Consider the following 20478-nt stretch of genomic DNA (forward strand, 5'->3'; position numbering starts at 1 on the left):
TTTGCCTGCTATACACCTCCAAGCATTTCTACTGCTACAAAATCTATTCAGAGCATGTGAATCCATGAAAGATCCAATGCTGGAGAAGGGAGTGGTTTCTTACCTGTAACTCCATTTCTCCAGTGTTGGTATCTTTCATGGATTCACATGCGCCCTCAATCCTTCCCCCTCAGGCAAACATCCTTCTTAGGACTTCCTCCTTTTGGAGAGGTTTAAATCTGAGGGGAAACTGCGGAGGTGGAGCTATACACTCAACGTCCCATTGGTGCTGCCCAAAGCACCCATAACGACAACAATATGAAACTCAAGGTGTCAACGTTTTTCCATGAGAAAACTACTATATTAAAGTTACCAGTGTTTTCCCATCCCTACGACGGGGAATATTCACAGCATGTGAATCCATGAAAGATACCAACGCTGGAGAAATTGAGTTACAGGTAAGAAACTACTCCCTTCTTTACATCCTCCACAAATGCTAGGCAATTTATTGACGTTTACTTAAAAATGAACACATCCTGCTGACAACTGGTACTTGGCCTTCCGGCTGATGGTGCCTGGCTTCATGCGGCCTTCGCTGCCATGTACAAGTTCCCTGATTGGTCAACATAATGTCCCTTTGACCAGAGAGCTTGGAGCATTGGTGGCTGACGAGCCTCCCCATGTTGACTCAACCTAAAAATCCACCTGGGTGATTGAGGTCCTGGCGGAAGTTGAGATTTACACTGGCAATCGGTACTTTGCCAGTGAGGGAGGGGGATGAGAGAAGGGGACATATTTGTACTAGTTCTGTTACTCATACATTGCACTTAATGATGTACCCGGCTCGTTGAGGCGAAGCTCTGTTAATATTGGAATGGCAGCAAGCTTTGTTTGTAATTCACGTGGTATACATATCCCGTTTTCTCCATTCACTTTAACATTCTGTCATGAGAATTTACATGCATTACCTGGAATGTAAGTGGGCTCAATAAACCTGTCCAGGCGCGCAAAGTCCTAGCATGCTTGAATCGCCACAGGATATCAATAGCTTTTTTACAGGAAACGCAATTGAATGCAGGAGCACACCTCAAGTTTGTGAATTCCTGTGGTCCTAATAAATGGTATACAGGCTCCTCAACATACTCTGGAAGGGTTCTAATACTGGTACATTGCACACTGCTTTTTGTCTTGGGTAAGGCCAATGATGGCAGATTTGTGATTGTGCACAGAAATGTTGAAGGCATGGGCTTACTAATGAGTAACCTACATGCCCAGAACCATGATGACCTGCAATTGTTTTAATCTGTTTTCTCTAAAAGCCAAGAGTTCTTTGGTTGGGAAATTCTAATTTGGGGTGGCTTTAATATGGCTGTGGATGGAGTGAGTGTTAGATCATCCACTTCAACCTACACAACCCCCGCTCTGCTTGCATGATGAGCAAACACATGGATAGCCTCATGCTCTGTGACATTTGGCATAGATGATATATTGATGTACGGTGGTATGCATCTTACTCCTCTGTCCATGATTCCCTTCCAGTTATAGTTCTTCTCCACCAAACTCCTAGAGAAACGTTTAATGTTCCCTAGAACAATGTCGGACCACTTTACCGTCACAGTACTGATATGACTGAATCTTCAACCTCGCATTGTCAACTGGTGTCTTAAACAATCTGTATTTACAGATGCCACTTTTCAAAATGATTTGGCTAAGAAAATTACAGAATTTTAAACTAATAAGGGCTCTCTCCCAAGCTTTGCTCTCATTTGGGAAGCTTTCGAATACTATATTCGCAGGGCCAGTCCTGGAGAAATCATTGAATCTGCTAGAAGACAAATGTATCCTTGAACGGTACAACAACCTGGCTCTCCAGATTCCTGAATCTCGCAATAAATGTTATCAGTTTACAGAAAGAGAATCGAAGTTCATGTCCTCCAAGGCTTCCACTCGGAAATATATGAAACTGATTGCCCAGACTCATTATTGGCCTGGATAATAAAAGCTGAAAGAGGTTGGTCAGACATCAATCTGAGAAGAACCAGCGATGGTCACACGGTTTGGACACCAATGGAAATGAAAGCATTTGTGGACTGCTGAGCTGCCTCATATTCGACCAATGCCGAGGCCACAACCTCCCAGAGAGACATCTATCTCAAACATGCAGAGCTACTATGGCTAGGCGGGGAGCAAAGGGCCCCACTAAATGAATCCATTACCCTTGAAGAGGCCTGAAATGCAATCACAGATGTCAACACTAGCAGAGCCCCTGGCCCAGACGGTCTGCCATCTAAATTCTTTAAAAATGTATCCAGCTGTATCAGGATGCTCTTCAACACTCCATATTCCCCTATCCCCCACCCCACCAGGAGTACACTACAAGAGCTCATAGTATTACTCCCTAAATCACATACTGTTAAACAAGATTGCAAATCCTACAGGTCCCTTTCCGTGCATACTTTGAACAATAAAATCCTTGCCAATACTGGTCACAGTATGAATGCAGATGCTACTGTGGGGGAAAACCTGGGTTTGAAAATGTCAAACTTCCCTGATCCGGGTTGCATTTTAATACTGTGTTGCTAATGCAACCTGCCATGTTTAACAAGTTCCTTATTGCCATGGTCAGGGGAGCCCTATGTTTTACTGCACATTTTCTAACCTCAACAGCTACATTGCCTACAACTCTCACCTCTGATGTGTTTCCCTTTTGGCATAAGTTAGCGTGTTTTAGGCTGACACTTTCCTATGCAAGGCAGCTTTAGTAAACAGAAGTCATCGTATAGTAAGCGGGCTTGCCTGCCTTAACCATGTGTGAACCGCCGAAGTAGTTTACCTTGTATAAATCACTGTATTGTTATATGCATTCCAGCTTGATTGTATTTTTGGAGCGTAAGAACGCAGCCACTGCCTAAGACTTGTATGTTGACACCCTGGCCTTCCACCTGCAACATTGTTTACATCTCATGCGCACACCTTCCTCTCCCTTGAAATGCATGGGCACCTTCCAGTATATAACACAACGCATTGAGGGGAGGGTTGATGCGCCGAGTTTCATTCTGCCGTTGGTTTATTGTTGTCCTGCAGCTTGGCTATTGCTAATAAAACCGGTCACCAATCCAGCAGAATAGTCTGTATTTTGTCCACAACAAGATTGATGCCTGGAGCATCAAATTCCCGCTGCCCTGTGGTCAAACTCAAGGGTCGTTGGAAGTTGAGTCCGCTTTGGCCCAGTAGAGACTGTTTCGGCAGTGGGGAGAGCTGCCAGGCGTGCTTGCAGATTACGGGGGGGGTAGGCTGAGCCGACTGAAACATCGTGGTTCGGTGAACACAGGCAATTGCATTATTGTCATGTCTTGTGTGATACTGTCTGAAACTGGTTGGGGAAATGTGTATCTGGTTAAAGAAAAAAAATCTGAAGTCCGACATCTTGAAAATGTTGTCCTAGGACATCGGAGGGAAGGTATCCTGCCTACAAATGTTGTCATCTCAACAGGAGAACTATAAAAGCGGTTGGCCTCCGCAGTTGAGAGTAAAAAGCAGTGCCTTCATTCTACCTACTGATTCTAGATGACCTTAGATCGCTGTGGTAGTCAGAGCAGAGTAGGATCAAACTAGGGACTGTGATGAGAACCTTGCGTGATTGCAAATACAATGTATGGGATGAGAGCCCTGTGATTGTCCTGTCAAACCCCATCCACATTATTTAAACCCTGTGTGTGCCACCCCAACATTGCATTCACTCTCCCTGGGTGGCTTTGTTTCCACTGTTTGTGTCTCGTTTTTGACCCTTTCCTACCTCGCTGTCTGAAAAAGCCTAACACCGCTCTGCACTGTGGGTAGCATATCGGAGGACGACGACTGCAATTGACGGTCATCTGAATTTGACACACCTGCAGGTGTCCCTGAAATTTCTGTAACAGGTGAGCAGAGGTCAGGAATCCCTACATGGGCCTCTGGATAGACACCGCAGAACGATCAGCTATGTACCGAGCCAGCTAAGCCTCAGCTCATAGGAGGAGGGCTAAAAGCATTCACTGACAAGTGCTTACTGACCATCCCAGAAATGTGTCCCTGGAAAACTGACTGGTCAAAAATGAATGTCTGTAAACAAGCTAAGAGGGAAAATCCTGCGGAATATCTTGGGTCTCTGAAACAATGTTTTGAACAATATTCTAGAATCATTGATGCTGCCATTGTAGCGCCACAGGCTGTGGTCCCACAATTTGTTACTGGGTTACAACCCAAGGTATCGGAGGATATAAAATCAGTGGTAATTGGGGTGGGAGGGGAAGAGCTTGATGGAGGTTTTGCTAGCCACACTGCACTTCCATGAAAAGATCGAGGGACAGAAAGAAAGCACTGAAGCCAAGCTTATGGCATTGCAGATACTGCAGTTACAGCCATCCCAGGGAAGGGGGTTCATCCCCATGCCAGAAGGGTGGGGAAGGGGAAGAGGAGCTCCCCTAGCGCGCGCACAGGGACGGAACAAGAGACACCACACACAAACACATAGAGTGTAACTGCTATAAAGAGTTTGGGCACTGGACAGCTGACTGTCAAAATCAGCCTCAGTACGAAGGTCGGGGTGGTCTACCAACTGCACCGATTGAGTTGGCTGTACCGCTACCGCCATCTCTGCAAAGCGATCACTGGAATTGCCAAGGCGTTCCTGTTGCACCGCTCATAATACTTAATCCTGCTACTCCTTATATTGATTGTACTATTTCTGGTTTAAAAAAGTCATGTTTGGTTGACAGTGGTGCATCACGCTCAGCACGAAAAGCTTCTGAATTTACAAATAGTGTGCACTCTGATGACCTTGTCAATGCTGTCGGAATTGGAGGTAATCCAATACCTCACCCGGTGTCTCCCCCTGTTATCGTCATGTTGGGTTCTATCTCGGACCATCATGCATTCCTGTCGAGTCCCTGCTCCCCATTGAACTTGTTTGGGGTAGATTTGTTATGTAATTTAGCTGTTCCATTTGTTTCCCCAATGGTATAGTCCTCGATATGCCTGCCCACCGAGCGTGAGGTTTTGGCTGTGCTACAGGAGATTACCCATTTGAAATCTGGATACCAAGCCAGCACTCCCTTAGTGTGTGAGGGAGTATTGGACCGAGTCCCTACCAAATGGTCTAGTCATGCAAACAAAGCTGGTTACATGCTTAATGCTGAGCCAGTTAGAATTACCCTGAACCAAGCTAAATCCCTGCCATTTGAGCCACAGTACCATATCTCAAGCCAGGCCGAAGAAGGTATCCGCTCCGTAATGGTCCCTTCCCGACCAAGGTATTATTGTGCCGACTCAGAGCCCATGCAGTACCCCAATTCTAACTATAAAAAAGCCTTAAAAAGGTTTTATCGTTTAATCCAGGATTTGGATGTGGTTAATGCTGCTGTTACCAGCATTTTCTGTTGTGCCCGACCCTGCTACCATCCTGTCTTGTATCCCATACTCTGCCACGTACATCAGTTGTTTATTTATGTTCTTCCTTGTCCATACCATTCACCCTGATAGTACCTCTTTGCATCTACCCATAAGTCCACACAGTACATGTTCATTTGTCTTCATATGGGGTATGGAGAGAGCCACACTTGTGTTTTCCCAAATCCTAAAGAAGGATCTAGAGTTAGTAGTGTTTCTAGGATGGTCTATGCTGGTGCAGCATGTAGATGACCTACTCCTAGCCTCCCATCCTTGGAAGCCTCCGAACTAGACTCCCTCACCCTGTAAGGCATGTAAGGAAAAGTTACAGCTGTCTGCCCCATGTGCGATACTTGCGTCATGAGATTTCAGCTGGGGAAAGACGCCTATCCCAGGAACGGATCACCTCGATCCAGAAAGTCCCCCGAGCCCCAGACCTGGAAGCAAATGGCGAGTTACTGCAGATAGTGGGTCCCAGGGTATGTCAACATAGTTAAGCCATTTCAGACCCTCAAGCATGATTCCCCCGTTGAGCTGCTAAAATAATCCCAGGAAGCTGAAGATTCTTTTGTCACCATAAAGCAGGTGCTCGCAGAGGCCCCGGCTTTAGGTTTGCTGGATTTACAGCAAGCCATTTGGGTTGTACTGTGATGAACACAACAGGTTTTCCCAAGGACTGTTGACTCAGTTGCATGGTAATAAGCATCGGCCTGTATCATACTACTGTGTAGCCCTGGACCCAGTTGCAGCTGGACTCCCAGCTTGGCTACATGCTGTTGCCCTGATGAAAGAAAAAAAATAAGACCTGCTCCGTGGTACAAGGCCATCCTGTAGGGATTGCAGTCCCTCATGCCTTGCTGTCCCTACCGCTCATGGTGAAGACCCAGCATGTGTCCAAATCCAGACTTACCCGATACAAAAAATTGCTTATCTGAGCAACCAATGTAACTTAGACCCGATGCCCTGACTTGAACACAGCCTCTATTGCCCACACTGCAGGACGAGGAACTGTATGATTGTATCACTGTTGTGGAAAAGCGTATGTCACCCTGCACTGATTTGTCAGACACCCCCCTTGCAGAACCCAGATATGATTCTGTTTGTAGATGGTCTGTGTCTCCGAATACCAGAAACTGTAGAATTAGTCTCAGGGTATGCACCCTTATGCAGCCCTAGAAGCACTCTGTTTGCCCACTGCTAAATCTGCCCAGGTCGCCAAACTCGTTGCCCTCATCCAGGCGTGTACCTTGGCTCAGGATAGATCAGCCACGATCTGCACTGACTCCTGGTAGGCTCACGGTGACATGCACGATTTGACATCCACTGACACGCCTATACTGAATGGAAAATGTGCCAGCCCTATTGCATGCGTTGCTACTCCCCGCTGCCCTAGCCATGGTTAAATGCAAGAGACACGACCCCTCAGTCTTTCACTGCTCAAGTAAATGCTCTAGAGGACTGTGCATCACGTTAAGTGGCCTTCAGCAGGCCCCTGGCTCCTAATGATACTCTAGTTTGTGTTGAGGACGAACAGTCACCGATTGCCTGCCTTTCTAACCTGGCCATACTTCAAAGACCGGGGACCTGAGATCAGCAACTATAAGTTGGGGGTTGATTCCCTTGGGTTCCAACCTTGTGGCACCCAAGGTACTCCTTCCCTACCTAGCATGTGAGACTCATGGCATTGCGCACTCAGTAAAAAATGCGATGATTGTTACTGTAAATCAAGACTGGATCGCTCCAGGTCTTGCCACAATAGTACAAGATTACTGTGAGGTGTTCCAGATGTTTAACTCATAATGTTGGGAGAGTGGTGCCCACAAAGCTGTCTGCACAGCCAGTACCGGAGGGTCCCTTTGTAAGCGTACCGACAGATTTAATGCAGCAAGCCACTTGCACCCAATTGTCATACTATCTTGTGATAAGTGGATGTGCTCTCTGGGTGGGTGGAAATCTACCCATGTAGGAGGGCAGACAGTCACTGTGCCTAATAAATTATTGGCAGAATTCATAACCTGATTCGGGCTGCCCCTGGTTATAGACAGTGACTGGGTCTCCCACTTTACTGGTCAGATCATTAAGGAAGTGTCCAAAGCACTAGGAATATCTCAGCAGTTCTGTTTAGCATACCACCTTCAGTCAAGTGCTCATGTAGAATGTCGAAACAGCGACCTCAAACTTCGATTGTCAGTGTGTCAAGAAACCAGCGTGATATGTGCCCCAGTCGTTGCTATGTTTGCCATTTGTAATACTCCACAATGTAAGCATAAACTGTCCGCACCCGAGAGTCACAGGTTTCCCTATGCAAGTAGGGACTGCCCCCCACCCCTCTTGCAGTGCTGCACCTAGAGGATCAATGTGATTAAGTACTGTTGCATGTTGGCTAAAACTTTTCACTCTCTTCATACTCTGCGCCAGCTGCCCTGCTGGTGCCGGTGACTGAACACTGCCATCCTCTGCAGCCTCGTGACTGGAACTTGGTGAAAGTGCATCAGTCGGCACTCCAGCCCAGGTGGGGCAGACCATATCCAGTTTTGCTGACTACTGTGATAAATTGCAGGAATGAGTCCCTTCTTCCTAAAGGAAACCCCTGCCTGTGAGGCTAGGGAGGTGAGGCCACTCAGCAATACCCTCCCTTTGTGTAGAGGCAAGTGGGTCCTCACTGGGAGGGATGCCCCCTTTGGGGACCAGGAACCCCAATGCCAGGAGGCACTCCCTAGAGGACCTGCTAAAGTACCATCTTTGAACCTTCCTGGTAATCTGTGAAAAGATGTTCAATATGTTATTGCCAGCATGAACGTGAAAACCTCCTTTTCAGCTGGGACGAAGAAGAGGACGTGTGGAGGAGAAGAGTTCACAACAGAAAGAGAAAAGGAACAGCTACTTGCACTGAGGAAGCCCCACGGCTGTGTCAATCTAGAAAGGGAAGGAGCCTGGGGAAATAAACAAAGTTCACAAGTTTCAAAGGGAGATGAACGCTGAATCCAGAGAGCAGTAGAGTCAAGACATGCAGCGTCTTACAGTTGGAGGAGACCGAGAGCTGACAGACTTGCTACCGTTGGTAGCAAAAGGATCAGGCAAGCTGAAGCCTGATGTGTGGCATACTGAAGCAAAGCAGGAGAAAGAAGCTGGGATTGGTGATGCGACCACAGGGAGCTTGTGGTGGATCGGATGTCCTCATAACGACGCTGAAACCATTCTGCCATGGCAAATTAAACGGAAGCCACTACCCGAGAGACCGGAACGCCATCCATGACAAACAAAGAGAGGAAGCGGGCGAGAAGACCGAGACTACAGAGAAAGAGGAAAGGAAGCAATTTTATTTATTTATTGCATTTATTTCAGCACAGAAAACCCTGAGGTATCTAGGCGCTAGTTACAGAAGTGCATGGTAGATTGGTCAAGTGCAAGCCATTGCGTATGGTTACATTTGTATGTTGTAATGGGTACACAGACAGGCAAAGCCTCCCCTCTTGTTGTGGGGGGCTACATCTGGCATCATAGTAGTCAAGTGGATTGGTTGCACAGACAGGCAAAGCCTCATCACATGGTACAATGGATTACATCTGCGGCATAGGAGTCAAAATGTACTATGTTAGTCCAGGTGGGAGGCTAAAGTTTGTAGGGCACACCTGAGTTCACGCTACACAAGGTACGCTACATGCAGCCTAACAGAAGATGCTGTTGTCTGGCATGCCTAGATGTGACTTTGAACAATTATAAGGAAACGATCAGCTTGGCAGCAGATTTTAAAGCGCCTATAAATGGGAATCGAACAGGTGTAAAGAGGCAAATTAAGTCCATTGAGCAAACAAAGGCAGCCAAGAGTGAGAACCCCTGTGTGGTGGTGTGTGGGTACATGCGGAAATAGCCAGTGGGTAGTGGAGAACAAGGTAATGAACAGTAACAAGAGTGTGGATTAATCAGGAGGATAGAGTTCACCCAGGCACTGGGATCCATCGGAGAACCAACGAGAACCCTGGTGACAACCCTCAACTCTAAAGGTAACTGGAATAACGGGAGACCCAGGGAAGGATATGAGAACTATTATTGGAATGCTCATACTCATCAGAGTCGAGAGATGGAAAACATAACGAGAGTGAATGAGAATCGTTGGAACACTCTAGCTCATCTCAGTCTAAAAGGAAGCGTTATACAGCTAGTGCAAAGAGAAGTGGAAGAGATATATTTTGGAAAGGATCTAATTAGTAATGATTCATGCCAAGGAGGTCTAAGGGAAATAACAGAGCTTGTTATAAAGAAGGAACCTGAGAACAAGCTTGACTTTGTAAAAACATATCCAGATGAGGGGCTTGGGGGGGATCAACGACTATGAACTATTTAGGAAAATCAGAGGTATCCCCGAAGGAAAAGATTAGTATTTGATAGTCATTGGGGGAAGAGATTAGGATCCCCTGTTATAGAAGAAAACAAGAGAGAAAAAATCCAAGGCGTTAACGAATGAACTGTACAAACTGATAAGTGATCACTAGAGATTACCTGAAGATCAACTATTGAAAAGTAGCTGAATCATAAGCCAACTAATTTCAGGAAAGGGAGACATTCCCAAGACTTTGAGTTGTTAAAAATAGTATTAGAGTTTTATAGAAAGATGAGACAACTCCAGCTGCAGGCCGAGCGCCATGGGTCCAAGATCCTCTTTTTGCAGGAGACACACGCTAGATCGGCCCAATGCGCCCGATTTGCCAGGACCTGGGGCTCTCACAGATTCTTCACAGACTACTCGACTCAAAGTCGTGGGGTCATGACTCTCATTCATAAGAGCCTCCGGTTCACTCTCTTCTCCTCCCACGTTGACCCCCTGGGCAGGTACGTTCTGTTACACGCTACGATCCAAGGGAGGGAGGTGGTCTTGTTGAATATTTATGGCCCCAATCTCGATGACCCGGAGTTCTACAGACAGATCACGTCCCTCCTAGATGGCTTCCCCCTTGTACCAATTCTCTGGGGGGGTGACTTCAATACTATCTTCGATGTAGCCCTTGATAGATCTGGGTCCAAGCCCTGTCATCTTTCCAGGGCAGCCTATGCTGCATTATCATCCCTGCCCCGGTTGGCCATGGTGGATGCATGGAGATTCTTCTACCCCGATTCCCGCATCTACTCATTCTATTCCTCAGTCCACGATTCATACTCCCGCATTGACCGCTGGGTGATCTCCAATATCTTGGTCAAGGACGTGAAACAACTAATGATTTTACCCAGAACCTTGTCCGACCACTCTCCAGTGACCATCACCGTGAGTTGGGCCCCCGATCCTGGCCGGTCCCGTTGCTGGAGATTGAAACCCCTAGCCCTGCTCGATCCAGAGTTCCACTCCGAGCTCGAGGACTCAATCGTGGAGTTCTTCGAGCTGAACACGGGCTCGGTATCATCGCTTGCCACACTGTGGGAATCTTTTAAGGCCTATGTCAGGGGGATTGCACTCTCCAAAGAGAACGGGGTTCTTAAGTCAATTCAAAGAGATATAGCCTTGAGTGAAGCTAGGTTGTCGTCACTGGAGGCTGCGTGTTCGCTCGATTCTTCCACGGGTAGCCTGGCTGCCATCGGGGAGGAGCTGGACACGTTTCGTTCCCTAGCCGACCGTGAACAGAAGTTTCTGGATAATCCAGGCATCGCACGGAAATACGGTGAGGGCGAACGCCCTGGCCGCTTCCTCGCGAGGTTGATCCGGCACGAGACAGGTTCCCCACACATTCCCGGGATTGAGAGACCGGACGGCTCCTTGGCTGTCTCCTCCCGGGACGTCAACACGGAATTTTTCAACTTTTACGGGTCCCTATACTCCAACTCAGACGAGGTGTCAGTGGAGGAGATTGACTCTTTTCTCGATTCCCTTCCATTGGCAACATTATCCCCTGAGGCCGCGGGCTCTCTCGACTCTCCGTTTACGCAGGAGGAGCTCTCCGACGCTATCGATTCCTTATCCTCCGGGAAGGCTCCCGGGTCGGACGGTATCCCAGTTGAATTTTATAAGTCCTATAAGGCACTTCTCCTTCCCCACTTGTTGGCAGTATGGGAGGAGTCGGTGGAGACAGGCAGGTTCCCCCCCTCACTGCGTGAGGCCACGATCACTGTATTGTTAAAGGCTGGTAAACCCCCTTCACGTTGCGGTTCGTACCGCCCACTCTCCCTCATAAATTGCGACGCCAAAATATACGCAAAAGCCCTGGCCCTAAGGTTAGCTCCCATCCTTCCATCCATCATTCACCCCGATCAAGCGGGCTTTGTCCCGGGGCGGTCTACTTCCTTGAACCTGAGGCGTATATTCAACATAATTGACAGAATTAGTCCGGAGACTTCGGCTGTGGCGGCCACGTTGGATATGCAAAAGGCCTTCGATTCGGTGTCGTGGCAATTCCTTTGGCGGGTTCTCGAAAACTGTAAATTTGGTCCCTCCTTTCTCTCTTGGGTCAGGCTACTCTATTCGTCTCCTGTGGCTAGAGTCCGCACGGGCGACCACTGTTCTCCTCTCTTTGGGATCGCCAGGGGAACAAGGCAGGGGTGTCCATTCTCTCCCTTGGTTTTTGCGGTTGCCATGGAGCCGTTTGCGGACATGCTTCGTCACCGCCATGCTCACAGGGGCCTCCGCTCTGCCGGGAAGGCAGACATAGTTTCCCTATACGCAGATGACGCGTTGCTGTTCATCCGCTCCCCATCTCTTAACTTGTCTCCGGTCCTTGAAGACATCATCTACTTTGGTCGGGTCTCGGGCCTCAGGGTGAACTGCTCGAAATCCACCCTCTTCCCACTCACGGAGTGCACTCTTCCCCCTCCGGACACTCTGGGATTCACTTGGGCTCAATCGGCATTCACCTACCTGGGAGTAGAGGTGACGCGTCAACAGACGCTGACCCTCGAAAAGAACTTTCGGAAGTACCTTTCACATTTGTCCGTTAAGGTTGCAGCCTGGGACAAGCTCCCGATCTCTCTTGCGGGCAGAATGGGTCTACTGAAAATGGTGGTGCTACCTCAGTTGCTCTACAGGTTTGCCAACGTACCCTTGTGGCCAGGCGCAGACTTTTTCCGAGACTTGACCCGCACAATTACCTCCTTCCTCTGGCACTCGGGGGCGGTTCGACTTAAGTACGAGACCTTGTCCACCTCCATGGCTAGGGGGGGCTTCGGGGCCCCGGATTTTCTCGGGTATTGGTTGGTATCTCAAATTCAATATGTATCTTATTGGTTCGACACAACTGACCCCCCCCCCTCATGTCCGGCTGGAGAGGTTGGCGGTCTGTGACCGCGAAATCCGCTCCTTACTTATTCAACCCGCTCCTCAGGTACTGGACTCACAGAGTCCGGTCGCCTGCACATCCCTGGCATTGGCCAAAACATGGAAACTGCTCGGAGTAACCCAGGCTTTCCACGGCAACCTCCCTCTCTGGAACTTCCTCCCGGGGGTTCCTCAGGTTGCACCATCTACCGTTCGACGCTGGGCCGAGGCAGGCTACGAGCTGTTGCGGGACGTGTTTGACCAGGGCACATTCATCGAGTGGGCTGATCTCCCCTTACCCTTGAGAAGTGACCGGAGCGTCTGGCTTCAATACGCGTCTCTCCGAAGGACCCTTAAACGCAGTTATCTAACATTCCCTGCGTTACCACCGGACGACCCGGCCATTGAGGAGCTCACTTCCCCTTCACCCATGAAAGGCAAAATCTCCAGGTTGTACTCCATGTTACAGTCCAGATCCTTTCCAGGTTTTGCTAAACTCAGGGGGTCCTGGGAGGAAGACTTGGGGGTAGAGATATCGGACGATCGCTGGGCACACTTATGCGACCGTACCCACCGGGTGTCCTTTAACTCCCGATTTAAACTTATTCAGTTTAAAGTGTTGCACAGGTTCCACTACACCCCGGCCAGACTGCATCGCATGTCCAGCGAGCGTTCATCTTGCTGCCCCCGCTGCGGGCACGTCGACGCGGACTACATCCACATGATCTGGTCCTGCCCCCGCCTCTCACAGTTTTGGGGTATGGTTTGTTCAACGGTTTCCGCTGTGCTCGATCACCCCATCGATCCTTCCCCTGCATTGTGCCTTTTTCACGATCTCCCGGGCCTTCCTCGAAATTCCAGGAAGCTGGCCGGCCTCTGCATGCTCTTAGCGGTTCGGTCCATCTTGCTCTGCTGGCTTCGCCCCTCTCCCCCCACGCATGCCCAATGGCTGAGGGCGGTCACTTGGGCCTCTGACACCGAGGAAACTTGGGCACACATGCAACCCACTCACTCCAGACCTAGGGACATCTGGCTTGGGTTCCGCTCCTACATGTCCGACCTCGTCACCTCTCCGGTGGCTTCCCCGCCTGCTCCCTCTCATTAGTCTGGCATATCCCCGGTGGATCCCCCACCACCCCCCCCCTCTTCTCTCACTGGTCTGGGAGCTCCTCCCGTGTCGCTTGGTTTAACTACTTCCCCTCATATGTGGATTGAATCTCTGTGCCTGTATCATATTGTATGTAATCCTTATGTGACCATATCATGAACTGTAACGTTAATCTATATTTGCTGGGCGCTGTTCGCCTATTGTTATGCTGCCACGCTGCCTAATAATAAAAAGAAGTTTAAAAAAAAAAAAAAAATAGTATTAGAGTCAGATAGGTTGGAGGTGGACGGTTGTATTTATAGACATTCATAGACGACTGATGAGCACCTTAGCTAGTTTCGTTAGGTAGGGACGCCTTGTAGAATTGTGAAAGACCACCATTATTCATATTTTTTAATAAATACCCCAGTGAAATGTCTTACCAGAGTCTGTGTCCTTCTTCTGACCTCTACCACACTACCCACTGCCCCAAGGTCTCCGGACCACCCGAGCACACCACCTCTGCATCACCCGATCTTCCAAGGCCTGGCCCCACCATGACCGCCAACACCTCTGCCGGTGGCCCCGCCTCCTGCGTGCCAATCCTTTCTAGCACTGCAGGTCCTGCACGAGCAATGCCAGAGGCAGATACCACTGTTCTGTCCACCAATACTCGCAGGTACTGAACCAAGACCTGCGGCTCTGCCACCTGTTTCAGGTGGTGAGGTTCCTGCAGGAACTGTTGCTCAGGCTTCATCCAGCAGTCGAGGTCCCAGAGGGCATAACCCCTATTCAGATCCAGCTCCTGGTTTACCACCTAGGGTGCCTGACGTGCCTGGATCTCACCATGCAGGCCCAAGAAGGTATGCCTGCGGTTCCACGGGAGGCCACGCCATCATCGGTGACCAAGGTGGTGTCAGCCCACTCGTCCCAGGATCTGACCCTTTGACGATAAATCAACTATATGTGGTGATACACTGGCAGAAATAGGAAGCTGCTTGCCCTGACATGCCAGGGTCTGCTGGTTTTGGTCCTTGTTGCTATCATCTCTTGGCCATCTTCTTTGTCCTGATGACCATCATAAGTCTGTGGCTCTGCTACTGTGGATATTTTTTGATTGAACATTTAGCAAGGAGAGCACTACCATGAACTGTAGAACATTTTCCCAGCATGGGAACGTTGGAGCTTAAAACCTTTGCCTACCTGCAGAACCACTGTCGATAAGAACTTTGGACTGTTGAGCTCCTCTCAGTGGACATGCTGCACACTGCCGATACCCTGTGAACTGCACCTTATTCATCGTCCCCCTTCTTCGGGCCTTTGTGGCATCAGCCAGTCTCTCTGGAACTCCACACTATGGCTTGAGCCATGGGTATACACCAAGTATGGCTATTTGACTACTACTGTTATTATGAGTTCATTGGTTTGTTACTGTCTCACTGTGACTGCTGCTTTTCGAACACCTGTCATGAGAACGATGGCCCATCTGGTCACCCCTGGGTTCACAATGAGAACACAAAGCTGCACCTCACCTGGCAGTATGCCTGCATCTTTTACATTACCGATTTGTTGGGTATGTGTCCACCTACCTAATGGCTTATCCTCCAATTTTCCCAAAACCCCATTTCTTTCCAATGGGGCAATGTCTGCTAAGGCCTCAAACTGGTTTCCCTGTCCCGGACCCTGCCATGATAACCATTCCCAATTAGGATATACTGATCCTCCGAATTTCCCCACCCCAAACCAGGTACTCAAGGACCCTGCAGTACTTCATCTCACGTCTCAGGCTATTGGCCTTTTGTGCTATGTCGCCTGGGGTCCACTATCCATGGGGAACAGCAAGTGCCAATTCTACCTTTCCGCCAACACTAGTGCAATCATTAATAATGTCACTTTTGCTTTTGTTCCGGAGTTCTCCTTTGCCCAATCTGGGCACGCCACTTATTCCGGGACTTAATTCATCTGTTAGGACCAGGCTTATCCCTGATTGCCCCTAGACTGGGGTGGGAGTTGTTACATGGGATATGTCCTTCCTGGCGTGCATCATACATGCTCCCTCCCGGCTCAATGCCGCCCTAAAGGAAGCTCCGTCCGAGCAGGATTTGTTGCTGGGATGGGTCACCTCATACCAGCTCTAGGGGGTTAAGGTAAACCGGGACCGCCTGACCCGATTGACCCAAGATATTGCAAATGCCAATGAATCCTCACCCTATTGTTCCGAAAACAGATATCAATTTGCACCATGATAATCCAGAACTGTAAAGCACTGGATACCCTCCTAGCCTCACAAGGAAGCATGTGCACAATCGTGAAGAGCAAATGCTGCACTTTTGTACCCAGCTATGCCAGCAACATCACCGACCTCATCACTTGCACCCGTAGCACCGCAAGCCTCCTCTACACCAGTCTGGAAAGCCCTGGACGTTCGGGTCTTGGTTCCTGGGTTTCTTTGGACCCCTGGGTTTTTTTGGACCCCTGGGTGCATCCATCGGTCAGATTCTGCTCATAATCTTGGTTCTAATCCTAAATCTGTCCTATCTAATAATAAACTGTGAATGTCTACTATCGCATTTGTGCCCGCTGCTCTGTGGTTCCCCAGACCAGGACTTTGTGTTACTGCCATATGATTGAAGAAGTCCAATGGTATGACATGTTTGGATGTGAGAAATTTTAGGACACAAAGAATACGATAGACAAGTGATGGCAGAGTAGATGGAGGGGCAGAGTTATATGTGGGGAGATGGGTATGTTTTGTGGCGCTTTCTGAAATTGGTGAGGAAGGGTGCAATGTGGATGTAAACTAGTTGGTTGTTCTGTGCCTTTGGTGTTCAGTAGATATATATACTACTTCTTGTTTGGATGTTAGTTTGCCAAGTGGAATGTGTAGTAGATGCTGTCTTGCTTGTTTGGTGTTTTGTGTGGGTGATGGGTTTGAAAGCAATGCAGAGTCCTTTGAAGGCAATTCTTTTTGGTATGGGGAGCCAGAAGAACTGGGTGAGAGCTGTGGTGATGTGCGAATGTTTGGGTAGGTGGAGGATGAGTCAACTGCTCCCTTTTGTATGTCTTGTAGGGGACAAGTGTGATGCTGGGGAGTCCAGTGAGGGGAGAATTGCTGTAGTCCTGCTTGAAGAGAACTAGTGCTTGGAATATGGTGCGTAAATTTAAAAGATGTCTGATCTTGCGTGGGAGGTGTAGTTGTAGATTGTATAATTTGGTGGTAGCAGCTATGTGGTGTGTGTAGGAAAGGTGGGGGTTGATGATGAAGCCAAGGGGTTTGAAAGGTATGGCGAGAGGTGTGTGGGTTGTTCGTGGCAAGTTCTTTGCTCTAGGGGGTGAGTTTGGATTGTCTTGGGGGGCAGATGAGGTATTCAGTTTTGGAAGGGTTGAGCTTGAGGAAGTGGGTGGTCATCAAGGTGGTGATGGTGGGGGACGACTTTTAATGATGTGGAGCTGTGAGGGGGATGAGATTTGGAAGAATATTTGAGTCATTTGCGTATTGGTGGAAATCGAAATTGTGTCCAAGGGATTCAACATAAAGGTTGAAGAGGTGTGGAGGAGCCTTGTGGGACCCCATACTTGATTGGGATGGGGTTGGATCGGAAGGGAGGCATGGACAGATATAAAGTGTCTCCTGTCAGTAAGGAAGGAGTTGAATGTATTTGCGTGTTTCAATTGAAAGTCTTAAATGCCTCCCATATCTGTGTTTATGGTGCTAACTGACTAGTGAAATGTCATTTCCATTATCTTGTGTACTATATATTGCTACGAAAGCTCTTACTTATTTTTGCTATTGATCTACCAATCTGTTGTGAGCAGAAAATCAATAAAAAAGTTAAAAGAAACATAGTAATCCATCCCCAGTACCTGTTGACATTGCTTCAGGCCAAACCCAAGTAACACATCTGCCCAACATCGTTGCTCTTGAGATTAGGTGGTACAGGCCCAGCTTTCAAGGTTTTGCAACTACGGTGGAAAATGATTTTTGTTTTTGGTTGGAGAGTGGGGCTTGTTGTTAATACAGGAGTACCCCCTTTAAAAGTATTGTACGTCCCATTTGAATTTTTATGATCGCAATGGTAAGCTTGTTTGCAGGATCCAACGTCTAGATCCTCATTCGTAAGCCAGATCAGGGGATTCCGTCAACATTTTCAGCGGTCCTATTGGCGCTTTCACTTTTTTCAACGGAACCGTCGAAATCGGTGGTAGGGTTGTGTGCTTATTGTTTCGTGGTTTTTGTATGCCCCTGTCGCATGGTGTTGTCTCCGAAGCGAGACTTACGTCAGGCCTAGAGGGGTCAGGGATAGGCGTGGCGGACCATCCGATACGGATGTCTGGTCATCATCAGTGCCCCCGTCACTTTCAGCGGGTGTGGCGGTGGGGGATGGGGGTTCAGCCTGCGCCATACCATACACGGCCCACTGCTTTATGACCAGACCTAGAGGGCAAAGAGGGGGAAAGAGGAGAGACATAATGAAATATATGGCCACCCCGACCCCATTCTCCCTACTGTTTAAGTCGGCCAGGGGGCCCGGCCACGTGGATGGCTCAGCCGCCGGATCTTAGGCGCCGAAATCCACTGTCGAAACTTCCCGCAGTTTTCGTCGAGGTTGCTTGAATCGCTGTCAAAGTGACTTAAGGGGAAATAACCGACGAATTCGGTATAAAGATAAACAATGTCGATTATAAAGAGCTCCGCTATAGGGCGACCAGTTATATGGGCAGAAAAAAACAATCTGAGGGACCTCTGTGCGTGAGGGATTTTGGGTACACTACACGTCACAATAGGGATAGTGTTACAGACACGCCTATGCTGACGTCCCCTTTCGGTCCCTGAAAGACAAGATGCAATACTCTGCGGTTACCAATGGATGTCGGACCATATGCACAGCATGTGAATCTAAGCAGATACAATCATCAGAAATGCTATTACTGTGAGTAATCCATGTCTTATATTTAAATTGGCATCAAAGTAAGAAAAGGAAAAACCTGGTTTGTTGATAAATGGTACTGTTAAAACAGACAGCTTTTCTGAAGCTGGCTCTTTTAAGAATGGGTTCTCCTCAATGATATTGCTTTTTTTCTGATCCTCGGCCATGACCGCAAGTAGTTGAAATAAGTAATTGTTAAAAGATGTCTTTAGGTGACAATGATTAGGCTCTCAGACTGTTTTTCATGCAATAAGTGTTTTCTTTTTTTCTCCACTTCACCTTTTCCATACTCACTATCAGAGATTTCCTTTTGGCCATTACTTGATGGGTAAACTTTCACTATGACTGCCAACTGTTGGTCTTTCACCATGCTGTTTTGAATATCTCATGACTGTTTATTCTTGCTTTGATAGTTTCAATATGAATTTGTTTCTAGAACTGAAAAGTCATCCACTTTTCGATGGCCTGGACTGGAATAACCTGCAAAACCAAACTATGCCCTTCATCCCGCAGCCTGACGATGAAACTGATACTACCTATTTTGATGCTAGAAACAATGCTGAGCATTTAACAGTGTCTGGTTTTAGCCTTTAACAGAAAGAAATTATTTGAACGTTTATGTACTGTTGTGTTGAATTCTTTCCTCTCACTTGATGTCTTATTTGTGTGTTTTGTAGGTTTTCGATTTTTGTTTTATTTTTTTGATCAGTGTGCTTTTAATGTGTAAGATCTGCAAAAAAGTTGCAAGAGTATGACTGAAATAACCAAAGCACTTTTCTTTAAAAAATGGTTATAAATGATTTCCTTCTTGAGAAGAATTTTGATTAAAAAGGACTACTTTGATATTTTCATTAATGCACCTTATGAGACTTTAAGTCAAGCTATTTATCTGCAGGGAATGTAAACATTTTTTGCTTATGATTATAATTGTATATTTATGTATCTAAACGAGTGTACTTTCGGTGGATATGCATGTTTTTTCTGTAGACATGGTTAGGACTTTGATAATGTTCGATAAACAAAGTCTTCTTTTGTCCAGGGGTTTTCTCTGTAAAATTAAACATGTGCTGCTCTTGTGTGGACAGTTATGGTTGCTCCCATCAGTGTACAAGCAATTTTTAATGTAGCAGTAAAGTTAACGTTTTGCTTTTAATGATGACAGTCTGATCGGATTATACGTTTTTTTACATTTTTTTTGTGGTGTGAAACAAGTCTTTCAGAATCCACTTTGGTTTTAAGAAAAACAGCCCTTTAGACGCCAGTGTTATATTACAGTTGAGTCATTGGTATTTGTCTAGGTTTAGAGAATGCTGCACAGTTTTTCCAATATTTAACTTGTTGGTGGCACTGTGGGAAATGCTAGCGATCTACCAAATGTATTACTCTTTCGTTTTCCTCTTTCAAAACGCTGTACAAAATCAAATGATGTAACTTTTAATACCCAATGGAACACTAAAATATGAAGATCAAAATATACCACGATTAACAAGATCGATTAAAGTGATGATTATCTAATGATTTCTTTGTGTTTTTAATGTGGCATCTGTGCACATAGTTTTAAATGGATCGGCAGGCCAAAGAACAGAACATAAGAGTTTGTGATTAACCTGCCGACCCTAATTTTCTTTTCTTTTTCATTCATCCAGCCCATTTCACCTGATAGTACTCCTTTTCCATACAGAACTCCTACCAAGTGCCACGGTGCTCCATTAGGGTTTAAGGTGGGCAGAAGCACCAGAACCCTTATTGCACACACTTTCCTGTGGTTCAGGACATGAATTTTAACATAAGGACCATTTTTGACCTAATGCACGTTCTGG

General features: G+C 47.4%; 1 protein-coding gene across 1 annotated transcript in view; it reads left to right on the forward strand.

The window, feature by feature from the left end:
- The window catches only part of MASTL (microtubule associated serine/threonine kinase like), a 1019298-nt gene extending 999125 nt beyond the window's left edge, over nt 1–20173 (forward strand). The window contains exon 12 of the mRNA XM_069648115.1: nt 19095–20173. Within this exon, the coding sequence (XP_069504216.1) occupies nt 19095–19252 (158 nt within the window). The 3' untranslated portion in view covers nt 19253–20173. The remainder of the gene's footprint in view (nt 1–19094) is intronic.
- The last annotated feature ends 305 nt before the right edge of the window (nt 20174–20478 follow it).

Source organism: Ambystoma mexicanum, chromosome 2q, assembly GCF_040938575.1.
Source record: "Ambystoma mexicanum isolate Mex_15411 chromosome 2q, UKY_AmexF1_1, whole genome shotgun sequence".
NCBI lineage: Eukaryota > Metazoa > Chordata > Amphibia > Caudata > Ambystomatidae > Ambystoma > Ambystoma mexicanum.